Source organism: Armigeres subalbatus, chromosome 1, assembly GCF_024139115.2.
Source record: "Armigeres subalbatus isolate Guangzhou_Male chromosome 1, GZ_Asu_2, whole genome shotgun sequence".
Taxonomy (NCBI): domain Eukaryota; kingdom Metazoa; phylum Arthropoda; class Insecta; order Diptera; family Culicidae; genus Armigeres; species Armigeres subalbatus.
Window position 1 is genome coordinate 97,875,382 of NC_085139.1, and position 24,812 is coordinate 97,900,193.

Consider the following 24,812-nt stretch of genomic DNA (forward strand, 5'->3'; position numbering starts at 1 on the left):
CACGTAAAAGCTTCGTACTGCGCTTCGATGAGGACGACGATTTTATCCGGAGCTCCCTTGAGTCAAAGGGTACGTCTCACAGATTTTTGTGGTTCAGACGATCGAATGCTTTTTCGTAGTCAATGAATGCTGGAAAGACTCTTGGAATTCGTTGACTTGCTCCAGAATGATTCGGAGCGTGACAATATGGTCCACACATGATCTTCCTGGGCGGAATCCTGCCTGCTGCCGTCGGAGAGTCGAATCTATTTTCTCCTGTATCCGATTTAGGATAACTTTGCACAGAACTTTGAGAACAATGCACAGTAACATGATGCCTCGCCAATTGTCGCACACAGCCAGATCCCCCTTTTTTGGGACCTTCACTAAGACACCCTGCATCCAGTCAACCGGAAAAGTTGCGGTTTCCCAGATATTGCAGAATAGTTGATGCAACATTTGCACAGATAGCACGGGGTCAGCCGATGGGTCAGCTTTAAGCATCTCTGCTGAAATGCGATCGACCCCGGCAATTTTGTTGGATTTCATGCTTCGGATGGCTGATTCCTGCGATGATGAAGCTACGGAGTTGACGCGACGCACCCTTGGCGGCTCATGCTGAGATGCTGATGGTTGGTCGGGCGTCGAAACTTGAAGAAGTTGTTCGAAGTGCTCGAACCGGCATCCTCGGATTCATCCTTGCTCCACTCAGGTGTCGTGAGATATCGTACAGAAGGTGAAAATCGCCAGTTGCTGCAGCTTTCTCCCATTCATCGGCCAGGAAGTCCAACCCACGCTTGCTTGCCCCGGATTATCGTGAGGTTCTAACCCATTTCTGAATCTAGCAATGATTATTCTCTCATTAATTGGTTCCCACTTGATGAGCGCCGCCTGTGCATGGGCGCTAAGCAGGAAACCAACTCCTCGGTGTCGGGGAGCGTTCTTCCTTCGAATACCGGAATATAACAATACCAGCTCCAATGGTATTTTGTGTTCTCCAAAGTTGGGCCAACGGACTTCACTCAGTCCCAGGATTCCGAGCGTCATACGTCCATCTTAGATATAGCTTCCAAGAAAAGCATTTCGTACTCAGCCGCTGAATACCAAAACAGACGCTGTTGGAGCCGCACCTCCTGGGTGAATAGACGCGGAAGCCTCCTTCCAGGAGGCTCGGAAGCTTACTTTCAAGATGCTCGGAAGCCTCTCTTCAAGAGGCACGGAAGCCTACTTTCAAGAGGCACGGAAGCCTCCTTGCAAGAGGCTCGGAAGCCTCCTTGCAAGAGGCTCGGAAGCCTCCTTGCAAGAGGCTCGGAAGCCTCCTTGCAAGAGGCTCGGAAGCCTCCTTGCAAGAGGCTCGGAAGCCTCCTTTCAAGAGGCTCAGAAGCCTCCTTTCAAGAGGCTCGGAAGCCTCCTTTCAAGAGGCTCGGAAGCCTCCTTTCAAGAGGCTCGGAAGCCTCTTTCAAGAGGCCTCAGAGCCTCCTTTCAAGAGGCCCTGAAAGCCTCCTTTCAAGAGGCTCAGAAGCCTCCTTTAGAGAGGCTCAGAAGCCTACCTTTCAAGTCGCTCGGAAGCGTACTTTCCAAGAGGCTCAGAAGCCTCCTTTCAAGAGGCTCAGAGCCTCCTTTCAAGAGGCTCAGAAGCCTCCTTTCAAGAGGCTCAGAAGCCTCCTTTCAAGAGGCTCAGGCCTCCTTTCAAGAGGCCTCAAGCCTCCTTTCAAGAGGCTCAGGAAGCCTCCTTTCAAGAGGCTCAGAAGCCTCCTTTCAAGAGGCCTCAGAAGCCTCCTTTCAAGAGGCCTCAGAAGCCTCCTTTCAAGAGGCTCAGAAGCCTCCTTTCAAGAGGCTCAGGCCTCCTTTCAAGAGGCTCAGAAGCCTCCTTTCAAGAGGCTCAGAAGCCTCCTTTCAAGAGGCTCAGAAGCCTCCTTTCAAGAGGCCTCAGAAGCCTCCTTTCAAGAGGCTCAGAAGCCTCCTTTCAAGAGGCTCAGAGCCTCTTTCAAGAGGCTCAGCCTCCTCTCAAGAGGATCGGAAGCCTCCTTTCAAGAGGCTCGGAAGCCTCCTTTCAAGAGGCTCGGAAGCCTCCTTTCAAGAGGCTCGGAAGCCTCCTTTCAAGAGGCGCGGAAGCCTCCTTTCAAGAGGCGCGGAAGCCTCCTTTCAAGAGGCGCGGAAGCCTCCTTTCAAGAGGCGCGGAAGCCTCCTTTCAAGAGGCGCGGAAGCCTCCTTTCAAGAGGCGCAGAAGCCTCCTTTCAAGAGGCGCGGAAGCCTCCTTTCAAGAGGCGCGGAAGCCTCCTTTCAAGAGGCGCGGAAGCCTCCTTTCAAGAGGCTCGGAAGCCTCCTTTCAAGAGGCTCGGAAGCCTCCTTTCAAGAGGCTCGGAAGCCTCCTTTCAAGAGACGCGGAAACCTCCCTGCAGGCGGCGCGGCAGCCTCCTTTCAAGAGGCGCGGAAGCCTCCTTTCAAGAGGCGCGGAAGCCTCCTTTCAAGAGGCGCGGAAGCCTCCTTTCAAGAGGCGCGGAAGCCTTCTTCAATAGGCTCAGAAGCCTCCTTCAAGAGGCTCGGAAGCCTTCTTTCAAGAGGCTCGGAAGCCTCCTTTCAAGAGGCCTGGAAGCCTCCTTTCAACAGGCTCAGAGCCTCCTTTCAACAGGCCTCAGGAGCCTCCTTTCAACAGGCTCAGGAGCCTCCTTTCAACAGGCCTGGGAGCCTCCTTTCAACAGGCCTGGAGCCTCCTTTCAACAGGCTCGGGAGCCTCCTTTCAACAGGCTCGGGAGCCTCCTTTCAACAGGCTCGGGAGCCTCCTTTCAACAGGCTCGGGAGCCTCCTTTCAACAGGCTCGGGAGCCTCCTTTCAACAGGCTCGGGAGCCTCCTTTCAACAGGCTCGGGAGCCTCCTTTCAACAGGCTCGGGAGCCTCCTTTCAACAGGCTCGGGAGCCTCCTTTCAACAGGCTCGGGAGCCTCCTTTCAACAGGCTCGGGAGCCTCCTTTCAACAGGCTCGGGAGCCTCCTTTCAACAGGCTCGGGAGCCTCCTTTCAACAGGCTCGGGAGCCTCCTTTCAACAGGCTCGGGAGCCTCCTTTCAACAGGCTCGGAAGCCTCTTTTAAGAGGCTCAGGCCTCTTTCAAGAGGCTCGAAACCCTCGTTTCAGGAGGCTCAGAGCCTCCTTTCAAGAGGCTCAGGCCTCCTTTCAAGAGGCTCGGAAGCCTCCTTTCAAGAGGCTCGCAGGCGTCCTTCCAGGAGGCACGGAGGCCTCCTTTCAAGAGGCTCGGAAGCCTCCTTTCAAGAGGCTCGGAAGCCTCCTTTCAAGAGGCGCGGAAGCCTCCTTTCAAGAGGCGCGGAAGCCTCCTTTCAAGAGGCGCGGAAGCCTTCTTTCAAGAGGCGCGGAAGCCTCCTTTCAAGAGGCGCGGAAGCCTCCTTTCAAGAGGCGCGGAAGCCTCCTTTCAAGAGGCGCGGAAGCCTCCTTTCAAGAGGCGCGGAAGCCTTCTTTCAAGAGGCGCGGAAGCCTCCTTTCAAGAGGCGCGGAAGCCTCCTTTCAAGAGGCGCGGAAGCCTCCTTTCAAGAGGCGCGGAAGCCTCCTTTCAAGAGGCGCGGAAGCCTCCTTTCAAGAGGCGCGGAAGCCTCCTTTCAAGAGGCGCGGAAGCCTCCTTTCAAGAGGCGCGGAAGCCTCCTTTCAAGAGGCGCGGAAGCCTCCTTTCAAGAGGCGCGGAAGCCTCCTTTCAAGAGGCGCGGAAGCGTCCTTTCAAGAGGCGCGGAAGCCTCCTTTCAAGAGGCGCGGAAGCCTCCTTTCAAGAGGCGCGGAAGCCTCCTTTCAAGAGGCGCGGAAGCCTCCTTTCAAGAGGCGCGGAAGCCTCCTTTCAAGAGGCGCGGAAGCCTCTTTTCAAGAGGCTCGGAAACCTCCTTTCAATAGGCTCAGGCCTCCTTTCAATAGGCTCAGAAGCCTCCTTTCAAGAGGCTCAGAAGCCTCCTTTCAAGAGGCTCAGCCTCCTTTCAAGAGGCTCAGCCTCCTTTCAAGAGGCTCAGAAGCCTCCTTTCAAGAGGCCTCAGAAGCCTCCTTTCAAGAGGCTCAGGCCTCCTTTCAAGAGGCCTCAGAAGCCTCCTTTCAAGAGGCCTCAGGCCTCCTTCAAGAGGCCTCAAGCCTCCTTTCAAGAGGCTCGAAGCCTCCTTTCAAGAGGCTCAGGCCTCCTTTCAACAGGCCTCAAGCCTCCTTTCAACAGGCTCGGAAGCCTCCTTTCAACAGGCTCGGAAGCCTCCTTTCAACAGGCTCGGGAGCCTCCTTTCAACAGGCTCGGGAGCCTCCTTTCAACAGGCTCGGGAGCCTCCTTTCAACAGGCTCGGAAGCCTCCTTTCAAGAGGCTCGGAAGCCTCCTTTCAAGAGGCTCGGCTTTCTTGAGCCTCCTTTCAAGAGGATCGGAAGCCTCCTTTCAAGAGGCTCGGAAGCCTCCTTTCAAGAGGCTCGGAAGCCTCCTTTCAAGAGGCTCAGCCTCCGTTCAAGAGGCTCAGAAGCCTCCTTTCAAGAGGCTCGAAAGCCTCCCTTCAAGAGGCTCAGAAGCCTCCCTTCAAGAGGCTCGGAAGCCTCCCTTCAAGAGGCTCGGAAGCCTCCTTTCAAGAGGCTCGGAAGCCTCCTTTCAAGAGGCTCAGAAGCCTCCTTTCAAGAGACTCGGAAGCCTCCTTTCAAAAGGCTCGGAAGCCTCCTTTCAAGAGGCTCAGAAGCCTCCTTTCAAGAGACTCGGAAGCCTCCTTTCAAGGGGCTCTGAAGCTTCATTTTAAGAGGCCTCCTATCAAGAATTTTGTGATCACATGCCGAACGCAAATTGATTAACTAAATTTAGTTGAAAGTATATTACCATTCTTCCAAAGCTGGAAATGAATTGGCTGTTGAGTCAGCAATTCAACATTTCTTAAACCAAATTATATCCTCGGTCATTTAGGCTGCTAAAAGGGTAGTTGAGATCAACTGGTATCAGTGACAATGCGCTTATTATTGATCCGAACGGTATAACTTTTGTTATATTCCACCTATCCTAGTCTGCGATACAGACACCATCACCACTAGGTGGATTATTTTGCCATTTTATCATGGTCCTAACTTTTCCTAGCCGCTATAGCAGATCCTGCAGAAGCGGGATAGCATAAATTGGGTCGCTGTTAGTCGTTTTGTGCCCGTGATGGTCCGAACATGCATACGGACGTCAAGGAAAATGAAGATAGATAACCATCTAATTATTTATTCAACCTCACTACATTCGTGGCTCAGCCCCATTCTCTGCATAGGTACTAACGTGTTGGGGTGAAATTCGCCCCCACTGCACTAACAAACCGCCACCACCAGTATGGCTGGAACTATCATGGATCAGAGAAATATTTAGATGAACTCACCTACCGCAGCGTTTTTATAGAGGTCAAGTTATAGTTAGATAGTGGCAAACGTAGTTCTTGCTAAGTTGAATTTGGGAGCTTAAATAACTACATCTAATGATTCGAAACATCTACCCTCCCAAAATGCCGTTTTGTGGTTACCAGGCCACGATTGACATAAGGTCCTTCGTAATCAATATTATGAGTTTATTAATCAATTGACATCAATGAAATGGTCGGATTTTGATGAAAAAAGTGCTAAAGATTGTCTGCATGTTTGCCTTTTTAATAACATAAATTTGATAAATTTTAATAGTGTTTGATTCTAAAATAAGTTATGCATTGTCAATTAACGAAATGGGAACATATCCCTAATTGGAACTACGGTAGCCCATTTAGACACGATGAAAATAAATATCTTTTTCTGCGTGGGAATTCCCCCGGCAGAGCTCCTCATGCTGTGCGAGTGTGACATGCATTAGGCACACGTGAAGAGTATCGAGTTTTCGATGTTCATTATCTACCAAATAGAAACATGACATGCTTGGGTTTGGGTGACACGATGGAGAGACCCGATAAGTATGTCTATATACTAACCGCGCGCTAGACCGATTGTCTCCTCTTGATTGTCTACTTTTCTATTCGGCGTTGGCAGGGCACAATGAGATCATGATCAGCAGAAGGCAGGACGTCGTCGTCGACGGACGGCGACGTCTGGTCTGGTTCATTCACTCTTCATATGGCCGAAACACCACCACCGCGCGCCACCGATGATGATGAAGTTTCGCTCTTGTCCCAAACGGTGATTATGGTGAAGGAGAAAGTGAATGTCCCTCACTGTGCTGACTTGGTAACTTCACAGAGGAAAGCGAAAGGGACGGTAAGGATCTCCGACATGTTGGTGCCATTGGTAACCTCGTCAACCGAACAAACCATCAAGACCAGACGGTTGAATATTTAATAAATTATGTAAAATTCAATGAGATAATGGGAGACCTTTGAGGCAGAGATCGATGAGGTTGATGAATTATCATTTTGTAAATATTTTAGTTTCCCAGTGTTTGAGGGTGTTGGTGTAAATGTTAATAATTTGAATGCATAATTGGGAACAAAATTTCGAATCGGAGACACATTGTCAGATATCCTTCCATGCCGTGAAAGAAGTGCTCCACCAGAAGTAATGCAAATGCCAGAAGCCATCATTCACTTTGCAATCTGATTGCCGACAATGGTCGCCGCGATTGTTGACTGGACCAAACCGGCATCGAAATGTTTTCCGCTAAATTTATACCCGTTTTGATCTGACGATGCGATGCTGCGTGATGGCGAAAAAAAAGTGGAAATGAAACCAGTCAGAAAGCAACGGACGAAACCACATTTCCTGCCGTATGAAATTTATTGTTCTTAATTTATCAACCGAGTGCTAATGAAGATAGATGGCTTCGGTGGCGACGACAACGGTGTCCTAATACCAAAACTGCAGCTGTTCAGGTTGGTATTAAATTTACTCAAAAAAATGTTTTTGGACTTCGTTTAAATGGATCCAAATTATTTCTTCGAAAATTTTAAACTGGAATGCCCGCTCTTTAAAGGGTAAGGAAGATGAATTATTCAACTTCCTATCACTTCATAATGTGCACATTGCCATTATAACTGAAACATATTCAAAAACCTGGTCTTTTCATCAAAAGAGATCCAAATTATTTTATTTACCGAAATGATCGTCTTGACAGCGCCTGTGGTGGGGTCGCCTTTGTCATTAATAGACGTATCGAACATAAATTATATTCTTCGTTTGAAACCAAAGTTTTCGAAACCTTGGAAGTTTCTGTTGAAACAAATTTTGAACAATTTTCCTTCATTGCAGCCTACTTGCCTTTTCAATGCAATGGGCAGCAAAAGAATTTGTTGAAAGCTGATCTTCAAATTCTGACTCGCAACCAATCAAAATTCTTCGTAATTGGTGACTTCAATACCAAACACCGTTCATGGAATAATACTCAAAGCTATTCCAATGTTAAATTTTTTTTGTCTGCAGGATATTACACTATTGAATATCCCAATGAACCAACTTGTTTTTCTTCCAGTCGAAATCCTTCTACAATTGATTTAGTTTTAACGGATTCAAGTCAGCTGTGTGGCCAATTGGTAACTCATGCTGACTTTGACTCTGATCACCTTCCTGTGACGTTTGAAATCTCACAGGAAGCCATTAACAATCCAATTAGCTCTACTTTTAATTATCATAGAGCTGATTGGGATTTATATAAAACGTATATCGATAGGAATTTTGATGTTGATATTCCTCTCGATACCAAAAGTGATATTGATAATGCTCTCGTATCTTTGACAAATTTAATTGTCGAAGCCAGAGGCATTGCAATTCCTAAATGTGAAATTAAATTCAACTCCATTATTATTGACGATCGTCGTCAGCTACTGATCCGTCTTAAAAATGTGAGGCGAAGACAATACCAAAAAACTCGCGATCCCGTGTTGAAAGTTATTTGGCGTGATTTGCAAAATGAAATTAAGAAACGTTTCGCTATTCTGAGAAATACCAACTTTGAGAATAATGTCTCGAAATTGGATCCCAGTTCGAAACCCTTTTGGAAATTACCGAAAATTCTTAAAAAACCTCAAAAGCCAATTCCAGCGCTTAAAGAAGGAAATAAAATTTTATTAACAAATGGCGAAAAGGTTCAAAAACTTGCTCAGCAGTTCGAGAGTGCCCATAATTTTAGTCTAGGTCTCACTAGTCCAATTGTGGATAAGGTTACACGGAGCTTCGAAGACATTCTCAATCAAGAGAATGTTTTTGACCCTTAGTTGGGAACTAATTTGGATGAAGAGAGATCTATTACTAGAAAATTTAAAAATATGAAAGCCCCGGGTGATGATGGTATTTTCTACATACTTATCAAAAAACTTCCTGAGAGCTCTTTATCCTTTTTGGTTAATTTAGTTAACAAATGTTTTCAATTGGCATACTTTCCAGATAAATGGAAAAACGCCAAAGTTGTTCGAATTTTGAAGCCGGACAAAAATCCAGCTGAAGTTTCTAGTTATCGTTCAACCAGTTTGATTTCTTCAATAAGGCGAACTGTTTGAAAAGATTATTTTAAATAGAATGATGGTTCATATTAATGACAATTCTATTTTTGCTGAAGAGCAATTTGGTTTTCGCCATGGACATTCAACCACTCATCAGTTATTAAGAGTTACGAATTCAAATCTGCTCAACAATTTTTTTTTTTATTCCTTTATTTATTTGTTAGGCACTCTGTGTTATTTAACCGCTACTGTGCCGAGGATCTACTGTGGTATTCTGCTGTACAGAATCCACACAGCATCTATTTTTAGATTTCCATTACCATTATTGTTGTCGGTGCCAGTCCATCTCGTCGTGAGTCCATTGTGTCCGTTTGTCCATGTCGTGTATCCATTGATCGTTGTATTGTTCGGTTGCCATTTATCCGGGTAACGTTGGAGGAATGCCTCCGAGAAGAGTGTCAAAGTGTCAGTCGTCATCAGGCAGCCGTGACGGTAAGGCGCGTACCCCAAACGCCACCGTATGGGCTGCGGATCCGGCGACTAACGAGGGTTTGGTGGAGGGGCTGGGAATCGAACCCATGACCATTCGCTTGTAAGGCGAACGTGTAGCCAACTACGCTACGGAACCCCCTTGCTCAACAAATCTGAAGGATATTCGACTGGAGTTGCTCTTCTTGATATAGAGAAAGCATTTGACAGTGTTTGGCATGAAGGTTTGATTGTAAAATTGATGAATTTTAATTTTCCTTTGTACATTATTAAACTGATCCAAAATTATTCATCAGATCGCTCACAACACTATCAGAATTCAAAATCTAGAAGAGCTGGTGTTTCCCAAGGCAGCCCATATTGTATAACATTTTTACTTCTGACTTACATGATTTACCACCAGGGTGTCGAAAATCTTTGTTTGCAGATGACAGGTGTCTCTCAGCCAAAGGGTGAAGCCTTCGTGTCATTTGTATTAGATTGCAAAAAAGTTTGGATATTTTCTCCACTTACTTGCAAAAATGGAAAATTTCCCCGAATGCTTCCAAAACTCAGCTTATAATTTTCCCACATAAGACGAGAGCTTCTTATTTGAAACCTTCTAGCAGACATATTGTCACTATGAATGGCGTTCCAATTAATTGGTCTAGCGAAGCTAAATATTTAGGACTTCTGCTAGATCACAAATTAACTTTTAAAAATCACATTGAAGGCCTTCAAGCCAAATGTAACAAATATACTAAGTGTTATAAACAGAAAATTAAAACTTTGTCTTAAGAACAAACTTTTGATTTACAAACAAATTTTTAGACCTGCCATGTTGTATGCTGTGCCAATATGGACTAGTTGCTGCAATACCAGAAAGAAGGCACTCCAGAGGATTCAAAATAAAATTTTGAAAATGATTCTGAAGTTGCCTCCGTGGTATAGTACCAATGAACTTCATAGAATTTCTAATTTTGAATCTAATTTTAATTAATTTTTGCAACAAATTTCCAACAAATAATTTCAAATTTTAGACAAAAAATCGTTACAATCTTCTATTGTAACTAGGGTGGTCGGTATTGACCATTTTCGACAAATACCGGTATTCGGTATTTGGTGGAGTCAATACCGGTAATACCGGTAGAATACCGGTTTTTGTGAAAATTTCAGGTTTTAATTTTTTTTATTTAGTATTTTGGATGAAAAACAATATTTGTTGACAAACTTCAAATGTTAAAATCATTTCTTGTTGAGCTGGGCAGAGCGAAACTTAAGTAGACATTACATACTGAGCGACTCATCTTCAGCCCTCCCGTCCTACTTAGTCACACTTGGTCGTCAACTAAGAAGCTTTGCACAAATCCAAAAATTTATATTTGCCGGTCTAGGCTATATGTGTGGATGTGAGCGTGTATGTGTGTACAAAAAATAGTGTGCCGTACGGCCGATCACCTTTACAGTCTCTTAAAATGCTCCTGCAGGTACGGATTCGCACTGCCTCCGCCCTCATGGGACTCAATTGCGTACTGTTGGTTACTATCAACTCCCCAAAGCCAACATTTTGCGCTCCCGCATGTACGGATTCGCACTGCCTCCGCCCTCATGGGTCTCAATTGCGTACTGTTGGTTACTATCAACTCCCCAAAGCCAACATTTTGCGCTCCCGCATGTACGGATTCGCACTGCCTCCGCCCACATGGGTCTCAATTGCGTATACTAGCACCCATATTGGTCCCAGTTTCGTATTGGAAGTATCTTACTGTTCCCCTGAAATCCCATTTTCACATCGCATGAAAAAATAGTTAATTTTGGGATACATGGGTTATACAGCCAACATTTTGCGCTCCCGCATGTACGGATTCGCACTGCCTCCGCCCACATGGGTCTCAATTGCGTACTGTTGGTTACTATCAACTCCCCAAAGCCAACATTTTGCGCTCCCGCATGTACGGATTCGCACTGCCTCCGCCCACATGGGTCTCAATTGCGTACTGTTGGTTACTATCCACCCCCCAAACCCAACATTTTGCGCTCCCGCATGTACGGATTCGCACTGCCTCCGCCCTCATGGGTCTCAATTGCGTACTGTTGGTTACTATCAACTCCCCAAAGCCAACATTTTGCGCTCCCGCATGTACGGATTCGCACTGCCTCCGCCCTCATGGGTCTCAATTGCGTACTGTTGGTTACTATCAGCCCCCCAAAGCCAACATTTTGCGCTCCCGCATGTACGGATTCGCACTGCCTCCGCCCACATGGGTCTCAATTGCGTATACTAGCACCCATATTGGTCCCAGTTTCGTATTGAAAGTATCTTACTGTTCCCCTGAAATCCCATTTTCACATCGCATGAAAAAATAGTTAATTTTGGGATACTTGGGTTATACAGCCAACATTTTGCGCTCCCGCATGTACGGATTCGCACTGCCTCCGCCCACATGGGTCTCAATTGCGTACTGTTGGTTACTATCAACCCCCCAAAGCCAACATTTTGCGCTCCCGCATGTACGGATTCGCACTGCCTCCGCCCACATGGGTCTCAATTGCGTACTGTTGGTTACTATCAACCCCCCAAAGCCAACATTTTGCGCTCCCGCATGTACGGATTCGCACTGCCTCCGCCCTCATGGGTCTCAATTGCGTACTGTTGGTTACTATCAACTCCCCAAAGCCAACATTTTGCGCTCCCGCATGTACGGATTCGCACTGCCTCCGCCCTCATGGGTCTCAATTGCGTACTGTTGGTTACTATCAACCCCCCAAAGCCAACATTTTGCGCTCCCGCATGTACGGATTCGCACTGCCTCCGCCCACATGGGTCTCAATTGCGTATACTAGCACCCATATTGGTCCCAGTTTCGTATTGGAAGTATCTTACTGTTCCCCTGAAATCCCATTTTCACATCGCATGAAAAAATAGTTAATTTTGGGATACTTGGGTTATCAGCCCTCCCGTCCTACTTAGTCACACTTGGTCGACAACTAAGAAGCTTTGCACAAATCCAAAAAAAATTATTTGCCGGTCTAGGCTATATGTGTGGATGTGAGCGTGTATGTGTGTACAAAAAATAGTGTGCCGTACGGCCGATCACCTTTACAGTCTCTTAAAATGCTCCTGCAGGTACGGATTCGCACTGCCTCCGCCCTCATGGGTCTCAATTGCGTACTGTTGGTTACTATCAACTCCCCAAAGCCAACATTTTGCGCTCCCGCATGTACGGATTCGCACTGCCTCCGCCCTCATGGGTCTCAATTGCGTACTGTTGGTTACTATCAACCCCCCAAAGCCAACATTTTGCGCTCCCGCATGTACGGATTCGCACTGCCTCCGCCCACATGGGTCTCAATTGCGTATACTAGCACCCATATTGGTCCCAGTTTCGTATTGGAAGTATCTTACTGTTCCCCTGAAATCCCATTTTCACATCGCATGAAAAAATAGTTAATTTTGGGATACATGGGTTATACAGCCAACATTTTGCGCTCCCGCATGTACGGATTCGCACTGCCTCCGCCCACATGGGTCTCAATTGCGTACTGTTGGTTACTATCAACTCCCCAAAGCCAACATTTTGCGCTCCCGCATGTACGGATTCGCACTGCCTCCGCCCTCATGGGTCTCAATTGCGTACTGTTGGTTACTATCAACTCCCCAAAGCCAACATTTTGCGCTCCCGCATGTACGGATTCGCACTGCCTCCGCCCTCATGGGTCTCAATTGCGTACTGTTGGTTACTATCAACCCCCCAAAGCCAACATTTTGCGCTCCCGCATGTACGGATTCGCACTGCCTCCGCCCTCATGGGTCTCAATTGCGTACTGTTGGTTACTATCAACTCCCCAAAGCCAACATTTTGCGCTCCCGCATGTACGGATTCGCACTGCCTCCGCCCTCATGGGTCTCAATTGCGTACTGTTGGTTACTATCAACCCCCCAAAGCCAACATTTTGCGCTCCCGCATGTACGGATTCGCACTGCCTCCGCCCACATGGGTCTCAATTGCGTATACTAGCACCCATATTGGTCCCAGTTTCGTATTGGAAGTATCTTACTGTTCCCCTGAAATCCCATTTTCACATCGCATGAAAAAATAGTTAATTTTGGGATACATGGGTTCATCTTCCAATCCGCATTGGATTTTATTGGCAATGTTGTCAACTACTGTGAATGTTGGACGAATGGTTCCAAGACCGTCAAAAATCAGTGTAAAATGCTTGCCTTTAATCCCTTCTGATTCATAGAAGGAGAATTCCTTACGGATTGCATGCAAGGATCCTGGCGTCAAAGTATTTGCCACCAGCAACGCAAGTGTTTTGTTTGCTACAGTTTCTTCACAAGTTGTTCTTTAACCGATGAACTAGAAAAATTAACCCAAGAGGCTTCTTCTTCGTACCGATTGTCAGGTATGGTCGTTGTCTCAGTTTAAACAATCGCATCATGAATCATTAGACGCTTGCTTAATCAAAGTAGCTCTGGATGCCTCGAAGAAAATTCCAAAATCGTTTCTGATTAATTGCTTCACGGCAGAATTATTCAAAAATCAAAAATATCGGCGTACTTGGATCTTCTCTCTTGGATACATTCCTTAAAAGCATCTAATGAATGGCGGAAATTTCCGTGGCTTGATTTGATAATTGTTCCAACATAAATTGGAACGCCACGTCGGATTAATTTAGAGTGCAGAACTCACAGAGCAGTAGTTCAACAGCAGCTTGAACAGGTTCGAGGGCTTGAATTATTTCACCAACCACCAAACAGTATTCACTGAAGTTGAGTTTGGATTAATGCTTCAACTCATGGATCTGTTTGAGCATAGAAAACATCACTTGCCATAAGACGAGTTTGTACCATCCCATTTAATTCCACCACTTGATGGTACCTTGAGAGATACGTGAGTCGAGTCAAGTACGAGACACTGAAGACGACCTTACTGTTGAGGTTAAAACACGTATCTGTCAAGGTGAATCAAATTGGATGGTACAAACTCGTCTTATGACAAGTGAAGACATTCCACTAAAAAACTCAAAATAATTTTCTTTATAGAAAACATGTTATTCCAGCGTGCCTTGACATCAGCCACTAATTCAAATTCTCTTCCGAATTCAGAACGGACATATTTTTGCAGAAAATCGTTTTTCATAGGTGATCTCCAGAAAAGAACTACTACGACTCGTACCTTTTTCACAATTTCATACATTGCGGTAAAATTCTCGACGATGTCAACAGTGTTCATTCGCAGTTTGACAGATGGAGAATAGAAAGAGAATGATGCAACATGCATGATTAATGGTTGATATATTTTTGTTGTAGCTTGAACGTCGTTAATTATGCTTACTAGGGCAAAGTTACTCATGTGCGCATTTAATTGTCTTTGTTCCATATATGCTGGATTTCCTGTTTAAAGATATGGGACAGATATGCGATAACAGATAGTTGAGCTGATATATGTAGGAGACAATTTTTCGAGATTTTTTATATTGACAGCAAAATTTTAAATACCGAAAATACCGGTATTTTCCGTTCCTAATACCGGTATTTTCGGTACCCAAAATTGGCCGGTAATACCGGTATTACCGGTTTCTGTACTACCGGTTAGACCACCCTAATTGTAACGATTAGCGATTAGTATAAATTTAATTTATTAAATTAGGTTTAGTTTAGTTTTAGTTGAAAACATTGTAATTCCTACATGGTTCAATTCAACCAGAGGAAAAATCCAAACTGCCAGAGGCAATTGAAATGTATTAATAATAACTTAAAATGTAACATTAACATAGCAAATAATGATGATAGTGTTAAGAGAACATGGAACATCTAGTCTAAGAGATGAATGCTTGTATTAGATAATTAGCAAATAAAATCAGTTAAAAAAAATTAAAACGGCTAACCGCTGTGTCAATGTCCAAGTCATTCAAAGTGTTTTTGTCGAATCTGGATAACTTGCGTCGCAGTAGTTCGAAATCTGTCTTACGAAAATCCAAATAGTCAGCATTCGAGCTATCATCAAATCTTACATGATCACTGTTCGTGATAGATATTGCCAAAGCAGGATGATAATTATCGAGAGAAACGATGGTAGCCGGTGCCTCATCGAGATTGGAAATTTGAACTAAACTAATCTGGAAAGCAGTTCTATCGATGAGCAGACGGCTGACAGGGTTGGTTGTCGAGTTGACTGGATCAGGAAAAGCATATCTATGGCCAGATGGGGAGCGGGCCATTTGGCATAAAGTCATTTGGCATAACGCCATTTGGCACAAGGTCATTTGGCATAAAGGCCATTTGCCATAACGGTCATTTGGCATAACGGACATTTGGCATAATTGTAACCAACGTCAAAAGTGAGGGTCTTTTGGCATAACGGACATTTGGCATAATTTGTCTTAGCGTGTCTAAATGGTGTCTAAGTGGTGCGGGAAACACCCCGGAATAGTAAATATAACACCCGTCGATAACAATATTAAAAAGACATTAACATCTCGTGGAAAGAATGCATTTGCAATGCAATGCAAAAGTAGGCGCATGCCCGGATGAGAGCAGTGGTGGATGTAATCCCCTCTTTAAAAGTAGGCGTGTGGCCGTATTAGGGCAATGAAGGATGTGATCTCACAGATAACAGATATTGAGGCTGGCATCCGATACGTGTGTAAACATCCGCAACCGTTAATTCAAATGTATTTTAACCGCGTTTGGCAATTGATTGGAGATGGCGCAAGGATCATTGTTATTGAAAACGCAGCCCCAAGGCGGCTGTCAAATGCATTGGCTGCAATCGACGGTTATTATTCAGCTGCGTCCATATGTACTGCCGTAATCAGTTGAGTAGGTGGCAGTAGATGGCCAACGTTTATCAATTCAAAAGTTTACACATGATTTTCAATAAAATGTGTTTTAGCCTAAATATCTGTTATCTGTGGTGATCCCTTCTTTAAAAGTAGGTGCTTGCCCGGATTATGGCAATGGAGGATATGATCTCTTCTTTTAAAGTATGCGCTTTCCCGGATTAAAATCATTGTGGAAGCGATCCCATCTTTAAAGGTAGGCGCTTGCATGGATTATGGCAATGGATGATGTGATTCCTTCTTTAAAAGTAGGCGCTTGTCCGGATTATTATAATGGTGGATGTGATTCCTTCTTTAAGAGCAAGCGCTTGCCCGGATTGAGGCAACGGTGGAAGTGATCCCTTCTTTAAAAGTAGGCGCATGCCCTGATTAAGCCATGGTGGGTGCGATCCCTTCTTTAAAAGTAGGCGCTTGCATGGGTTATGGCAATGGAGGATGTGATCCCTTCTTTAAAAGTAGGCGCTTGCCCGGATTATGACAATGGTGGATGTGATTCCTTCTTTGAAAGAAGGCGCTTCCACGGATTGAGGCAATGGTGGGTGTGATCCCTTCTTTAAAAGTAGGCGCTTGTCCGGATTATGGCAATGGAGGATTTGATTTGTTCTTTAAAAGTAGGCGCCTGTCCGGATTGAAGCAATGGTGGATGTAATCCCTTCTTTAAAAGTAGGTGTGTGGCCTGAATTGTGGCAATGCAATGGTGGATGTGATCCCTTCTTTAAAAGTATGCCCTGCCCGGAATATGGCAATGGTAGATGTGACTCCTTCTTTATAAGTAGGCTCTTGTCGGGAATAAATCAATGGTAGATGTGATCTCTTCCCCGAAAAGCACAGTTCAGATTGATTTGGTTACAATAACTTATATGTGACTTAATTGGTTTTAGTAACTCGTCTACGACAAGTGTGTTGCTTGAATTTTTAAAGTTAGGCGTTTGCCCGGATTAAGGCAATGGAGGATTTGTTCTTAAGGCGCATGCCCTGATTGAAGCAATGGTGAATGTAATCCCAACTTTGAAAGTAGGCATGTGGCCGGAATAAGTCAATGATGGATGTGATCCCTCTCTCGGAAGTAATTCTGCCGTTTTGTTATTTCGCTCCTCCCGAAAATGTCTACCATCAGTCTAAATTTATCAGAAAACAGCCTCGACCTACTTTATCTACGCTAAACATTACATGAAATATCCCTTTCGCTTTCACAGTTCGAAATTATGCCAAATGTCCGTTATGCCAAATGACCCACTCTTTTCTTGCAGTTCAAAATTATGCCAAATGTCCGTTATACCAAATGACCATTATGCCAAATGGCCTTTATGCCAAATGACCTTATGCCAAATGGCGTTATGCCAAATGACTTTATGCCAAATGACCCAGACCCGGCCAGTTGGCAGCCAAGAAAGCCCAGGTTGATTGAAGTCTCCACGCAAAAGAGGTGCATCCACCAGGTCAGTCAACGAAGTTGCATAGTCAGTGGCATCAAGATAATGTTCAATAATAGCACTATCATTTCTTCTTTCCGGAGAAATATACATTCCGTGTTGGGAGACTCACTTTTACTCAGACATCTTCAATTGAAGTAAATTGACCGATAGCAATTTGACAAGCGACAGCAAGCGCGTTGGAAATAGTTATCAGGACACCACCGCCGCGTGAGCGATTACTGTTGCAACTGTTTCGATCGACTCTGTTCACACTAAAGGAGTTACCAAACATTTGAACAGAATTAATCCTCTCGTCAAGCCAGGTCTCGGTGAGCACATGCACGTCGTATTCGTCATCAAATGCAGCGAGATAAACAATGATCAAATATGGTCTTTATGAATCATCAATGATCATATTTTGTGAATATGGTATACAAGTGAACATAATCCGGATAATTGGAGGGCTTTTCGTTAATTGGCTTATGTGTTCGGCACTGGGGAATCTTCCCCTACTTTTTTGCAAATATTCCTGTAATTGCTGTATATTGCTAATGTTCCTTTTCGAAGCCGGATCTTTGTCCATTCTCCGATGCAGTCATTGTAGCCTTTTGATGGCCATTGTCAGGGTGTTCGAATTGATCAAATCTCCATGGTAGTTAACCATTAGAACTGCGTCGTTTTTGTGGCTCCCGTAAACGCACCAACCAAGGCGGGTCTTTTCTGATGCTGGGGGTGCCTACTTCCCCTTCACGTACTCCTAGATGTTGTAACCTTGCAAGCTCCAAAACAGTAGAGAAAATAAGAACTCCAAATAATTTTCTTAACAAAGTGGAGACAAGTTATAACGCGATTTTCGCCATTTGGATAGTGTATGGGAACGGTGGCATGGTTTTAGAACCCTATTACGCGGACATGTGCTACCAACTACAATCCCGATTGTCGACGATTCAGCGCGTCGCCCAACGAGCCGCGCTATACTCGTCGTTCGATCCGCCTGTCAAACTATCATCGCCATCGTGATTTCCGCTAATCCTACCCATCGCTCAGCAAGCTTACTGCCCCAGTTACCGTCGCACATAGGGGTATTTCACCATTCTAGCCGGAATAAAGTTAAATTTTCAAAATTGTCCTAGAGCAGTTCAAATATGCCTCAAACTTCTCTGAATAGTAGACGAGCGACTCCTAGTACTAGGTTTTCTATTTAGATTTAAAGTTTTACCACTACACTTCTAGAAAGTTAGAGGTTTTTCGTTGAGGAAATTAATGATTTTCTCTGTTGAATTTGATTACGTTCGGTATGTTCTATTGTGGTCAAATATTTGTCACAGCAATCCACAGATCAGTACATACCATGAAAAAGTAGACAAAATAGTATCATGTAAACATATTTTTGACAAGAATGAATGGTTCTGAACAGAAATACAAAAGAGTAATTCGAAGTCCATTTTCGAGCTGAAACTAGATAATGTTACTCATATTTTCAATATGCATAAAACACTTATTCGATTATATTCGGTAATATTTCAGTATAGAGAGGACGCATTTATGTCTATATTTTAGGATCCCGAAGAAAAATCTTGCGCAAATTTGCGCCATTTTGAAAGCGGATGTTTTTAGTTTGGTACTGTATTTAAGGCATTTATGGCCTATATCATACATTCAACCTCCCTATGAAAAGAGGAAGAGTCATAGAGCAATTTCCATGACACCATCTTTTAGCTCTATGTTTCCCCTTGCAAACACATAGAGTTGAGCTGATTTCGGTAAAAGCGTTGATGAGAATGAATTAAATGAAATTACCATTGTTTTTCAAGGTTTTAAAGGGTAAAGCACATGGGTCAAAAAGTGAAAATTAAGAAAACTGATATTTCAGCCAAATTATCATCACAGTATCATAAAATAAGGTGAAATATAGCAGTTTGAGAGATAAAATAATTTATTCCGGCTAGATTGCGAAAATACCCCTATGTGCGTCGCCATCGCCATTCCCGTCCTGCCGTCAAGCCTGCCAAGCTATCACCGCCATCGCGATTACCGCTGATCCAGTGCGTCGCACAGCCATCCTGCTAGACTCTAGTTACCGTCGGCATCGCCATGATATCAGTCGTTCAAGTCTTGCCTTCGCCACCCTCACCAGCGATCTTTACCCAGCCTGTCAAGCTACCGCTTCCATCACGAACGACACTCCGTCGATCCGGTCCGTCGTTCTCGTCTCGTTTTGTAAGAGAAGATCCTCCATGCTGTCAGACTATCTTCGCGCTGCCTTTTCTTTCTGCGGTGGATTCGTTTATCTTCTGCTTTTGCTATACTGCACCATTCTCTGTTAAGTCGGGTACCAGCCACTAATATCTGATAAACCCTAACCCAGTAAGGACATGACTCCAAGGAGAAGGAGTCTTCGAGACATGGGATTATGTTTATCTGGAACAAATGCCTTTTTGTATGGTTTTTAGTTTTGGTTACCAAATCTATCATCTTGTCCGTTTTTCTTGTCATATTGTACGGTAAAATCGAATCTCAGGAATCTAAGTATCCGGCTTTCGATTCGTGTTGACGGTTTTGACTGGGATTTATTGAAAACGAAGAGTAAAGTGGATTCCGGCTATGAATAGTTTTTTCATACCTCATGTTATTGCCAAACATTCTTTCTCTGTATGACAGTACTTCTTTTTATAATACTAAGCTTTTAGAAATACGCAAATCTGTTTTTGAACTGTGAGGTAACGAAAAGTGAGGTTACGCAACGCCACTGATGTCGATGGTTTCCTCAGTCCCTTCAATCTACATGCATTTGGACTTTCTACATCTCGATAACCTCTCTATCTCGATATCTCTCTATCTCGATGTGTTCTGATCATATTTTGTTCAGAATTCACTCTCCTTATGTCGATATGCTCAAATTTGTAGGCTACTATACCATCTTTGGACAATAACAAACATGTCAACAACAGGAAATGACATTTGTTTTATTGTCGTTTTTCATAGCAACGAGCTTTTTTGGATCTAGTACCCATTTCAATTTTCCTTCCATTCCTCGATCTCTCCCTAACTCGATGGTCCCTTCAATATCTATGGCCCCTAATTCATGCGGACCAGAATCTGTGTTCAATTGTGCCTCATTTTTCAGATCAAAGCAGCTTATGGATTCAACTTTTCCTAGACTATTTTTTCGCCCCCAATGCCGGCGAAGGTTATTCGCCCCTCTGTTTCAATAATAAGGGTCGCATGTGACGTGTCAATATGGCTGGGTTGAGAATAAATTTACCGCCATGTTACCTTAATCATGTTGTTGGAGTGGTCGGTTGTAAATCAAAAATTACCTCAATTTTCTCGTCAGTGGGTTTCATCCCGTCTTTACCAATATGGTGACCAAAGTAGATGACTTCGCTAATGTCAAATTTTGATTTTTTTTTCTCGTTTATTCTTATGCTCTACTGCTTAGGTAATATACGTTTCAAAACTACTTTTTTAATGTTTCATCATGGTCCTCATCAGTTTCCCTGTGGGGCAGCACGTCGTTCATGTACACAAACTGCCCTTTTACCTATGAAAAGGTTTTCCAACTCCCTTTCGAATAGCTCGGGTGTTGATTTGATACCGAACGTCTCGACTTTTGCGGTCTAGTTCAAAATAGTTTTACCCCGTTTCGATACCTATAGCGAATGTAAGCCATTGCTACGTCGATATTTAAAAAAATCTATAATAATCTGCTTGCATATCCGCTTGTTCAATAATTTTCTTCTGAAGAAGTTCTTGAATGTAAGATTTTTTGATACATATTATTGTTTGTTTATATGGAGCCTAAGTTAATGATAGACCCCACTCCTCCCATAAGTGCTTACGTCATAAGTGTACGACCCCTTTCCAGATCAATATTTAGTGCGACGGTTGGGATTTTTAGGAATACCGCGAGACTTTCATTGGGATTTTCCGGAATGATAATGCCGAAATCGTTGTTAAACAATATAATTTCGTCGGAGGTGCACGATTTCAGCATGATAATATCATAATCAGAATTCTAGACTCCTGTCGTTGAAAAGATATGCATGTTTCTCTTTTAGAAGCTTAAAAGTTTCAGAGTTGATATTATTTGCGGAAAGACATAAATCGATCAACAAGGACACAACAACCTCTCCAATATCCATACGAAGCACATCGTTAAGATTTTGACCATCATCAAAACATTGCTTTATAGCAATTCCAATGTCCATTATAACACCCGAACTGATTCAGCTTTCTTCATCGACGGCTAATTTCAAAATGCTTCTTGGTTCCACAGTGGGCAAATTGAGTTTCAAGCGGCGTATTTTTCAATATTCTTAGAAATTTGACAAAATCTGTAATAAAACAATGAAGATGAAATGAAAACATAAAATGAAAACTCAGTTCGTCAAAAAGCTATTTAGTTGGCAAATGTCTCTCATATTTCCTGGTCTTCTTGCGTACTTTATCAAGGATCTTGTCGAGACTGATCACTCAATAATAATCACTTCCTAAGATCATATGATTTGCAATCTACTATCATGTCGGCGAAAGCAAAAGCACGTCGATTAGCTATAGCATAGGTTTTGCAACCAGAAAACGTATAGCTCAAAAGGTTCCTTCCTGGTCTTCTTGTTTCGTTGTTCGTTGAAGATGCCTCTCAAAATTCGTTTGGGACGCAAAATATTTGTCCTGTGATAAAATAACTGAATCGTATTTAATTGACACCAATACGTCAGAACTGCGACTGGCGAGAGCCTGTTCCATTTGAACACTTTATCACCCAGATCGCATTTTTTTTATGTTTGATCTACTTACCTTGTCTGACCTACACCAAGATCGTTAACTCCTCTATGATGAAGCAGCTGTCCACTTTATTTATCCGTAATTTATTACACTTTATTATCACACAAGTGATATGCGTTAGAATACAATTTTATTTCAAGACGCATTTTTCCTCTGAATTTTTTTATCTTTTCTGATCTTTGTTTAATGAGCAGAGATAACCCGGGAGGTGCAATTTCTCTTTATGTCAGAGTCCGATAGCCCGTTAGACTTCTTTTTGCATGATGACTCTGGAGATGCTGTTAGACAGTTGTTTTGAAGGTTTCTCACCAGGATGCGGGATAATCAATGGCAAAAGTTTAAAAAAGTAAGTTCAGGTTCTACCGAGATTTGAACTCGGATCGTTGGATTCAGAGTCCAAAGTGCTAACCATTACACCATAGAACCGGTTGAGGGCGCGTCGTCCGACGCAAAACGAATGATGCAAAGCATAACATGAAGCCACAAATGGATGAACGAATCTTTCATTGACTTTCTCCTCTCTTTCACTATTCCACTTACAGACTGGGAATCGGAAGCGGTGGCCAAGGCGGAGATCCTAAGACTTATCTACCAGGGTAGATTCCTGCACTGCAATGTGACGCTAGGCGCCCTAGGGTTACCATTAGGCAAAACGACCGTGATGCACCTGGTCCCACGTGATAATCTGCCCGAGCCAAATTCGCAAGGTAACAACTTAATTGAGCTAATTTCGTTCGCCGAAATTGAAGTGATTAACTGCCATTTGTTTTTGTTCCATTTTAGACCAGCGACAAAAGAGTAAAGGTGGATCCAGTAGATGTTGTTCTACTAGTTGTTGTATATTGTAACCAATTTTTATCAAGAGTACTATAAAGAAACGCTACCACTAACTAAACAGATCGCTCACCCCCCTCCCAAGCAAAGCACCCCCCATACGCATATTTACTAACACAGACATCACGGAGATAGTGCGTCGCCGGACTGCTGCAATTACGATGTCCTCTGGAGGACCGGATCCCAGTGCAGTATGATGGGCGTTTTCCTGTTCCCTTCATTTTCTTTTTTTTTTGTTAAATAGTTTATCGCCTTAGTACGTTCATCGACTTATATTAGTGGAAATTTGTTCCGATTTTTTGTTTTAGTTAGTAATGAGTTTTCTCTGCTGCGCCGCGCAATGTGTTGATATGAATATGTAGGTGCGTCGAAACTCCTCTCCAAGAGCAGAGCGCCGCGTAGTGGAGAAGTTTGAGCAAGAACAAAAGCAGGATGTATTTACGGTTTAATTAGTTTTATAAGTACAGAAACTTTAGAATCGACGGGTCGAAGAAAGCGGATTGTAAAAACGAAACGGTACATATTTTTAGCGGAATTCTATACATATACAGATAGGGCGAGCGCATCGCTAAAAAGAATGATAAAATGCGTGACCGCTGTTGAGTAGAAACGGTACATCAGTAAGGAAAATACTAAGCTATAGGCAATTCGTTGATCGTATAGGTTCTATATATTTTTCTCAGATTAAGTATTTTTACACAAGATCAAGAAAAAAAAATAAGATTGAATAGGAGGCTATCATCAGTTTTTGGCCCCTAATTTACGATTTTTTGTCTTATAGTGCGCAATCCTATATAACGATACACAAAATTGTGGAATCAAACCACAGTGAAAGCAAGAGTTTTAAAGAGATTATTTAATGTAAACCAAAACGGAGAAAATCACAAACTAAAAAGAATCTATTGTTATCAGAAACAAGAAAAATCAGTTACTCTAGTTTAATAACGAAATTGTAAAAAGTGATGAATCATAATAAAAATTTAAAACAGATAAACCTGAGAGGTAGCGAACACCACCTAAACTCACCCAAACTTCAGAAGAAAATAACAAAACACTCTTGAGTCGAGAGAACAATAATTCCTCAAATGAACTGGCCCCAAATAATAAAAAGTACACAGCAAAGTAAACGACGGTCGGATTTTTTTGCAATCTGACTTCCTCAATAGCGTGCGCGCGTAGTCGGCATCAGCCGGTATGATTCGTTCTCGTGTGACTTAGTTACGCCCACATTTCACGCAATTTCTACACGCAACCGGGACCGGGCACTAGCGAACCTGCAGAGATGTACAGTTTTATACGAAAATAGGTATCTTTTACAATAAAAGAAGGCAGAATCGGAATCGACTAATCGCGAACGAAGTTTATGATGTGTTCAAGTACTGCAAGTAAGGACGGATCCAACTACTCAGCCCACACAATTGGACAAAACGAAAAAGCGATCCTAAACACTATCCGGTTTGTTGTGAATAATCTAATCAATGCAGAACTGGCGTATCGTTGTTAAGGATACCTCTACTAGCAACCCCCTCCGCTTCGGTATCCCTCACAGATCACACGCCCGAAGAGTATCATCGTTGTCCAACTAATCACCTTTACACACGAATGTCGATAGTAGAACACTTACTTGTGCTGCACACCTAAAATGAGGATTGTAATCTGAGATGTGGAAGAAATGTCGTGCATAAAAAACTAATCAGGATAGGGCATTACCTAAAATCGAAAGCAATCAGTTTTTTTTGGGAACGAAAAGCGTTTCTGTGACAACAGTGGAGTGGCAGATCCTCCTGGATATTCCCTCCCACACCATGCGGTTTGTTTTAACTCGTTGGTCCCTGTTGATCGCATCTTCTTGCTTAAAACGTCAGAATAGTTCTTGACAACCATTTTTACTGCGTTGTTTACCGACATTCTAACGAAGTGATCGGCCTATTAGTGTCGCCCGTTATTCTCATTTACCTTATGAACATTCCAAACAACGCAAATGGTTCGTTGGTAGTATCTACCGTTCAGAACCTCCAAAGTATAGCATTCTTAATACTAACGGTTTGACTGTGCTCGCATCCATCGTCACTAGTCTCAGAAACTTG

The 24,812-nt window shown here is 43.5% G+C and overlaps 1 protein-coding gene and 1 non-coding gene across 2 annotated transcripts in view; one reads left to right on the top strand and one right to left on the bottom strand.

The window, feature by feature from the left end:
* The window catches only part of LOC134203426 (ubiquitin-like protein 3), a 291,816-nt gene extending 268,092 nt beyond the window's left edge, over window positions 1–23,724 (top strand). The window contains exons 5-6 of the mRNA XM_062678308.1: window positions 22,434–22,598; window positions 22,675–23,724. Of these exons, the coding sequence (XP_062534292.1) occupies window positions 22,434–22,598; window positions 22,675–22,739 (230 nt within the window). The 3' untranslated portion in view covers window positions 22,740–23,724. The remainder of the gene's footprint in view (window positions 1–22,433; window positions 22,599–22,674) is intronic.
* Trnaq-cug (transfer RNA glutamine (anticodon CUG)) lies at window positions 22,246–22,317 on the bottom strand. Its single transcript has one exon. It is a non-coding gene; the product is annotated as a tRNA-Gln (tRNA).
* Window positions 23,725–24,812: the final 1,088 nt, after the last annotated feature.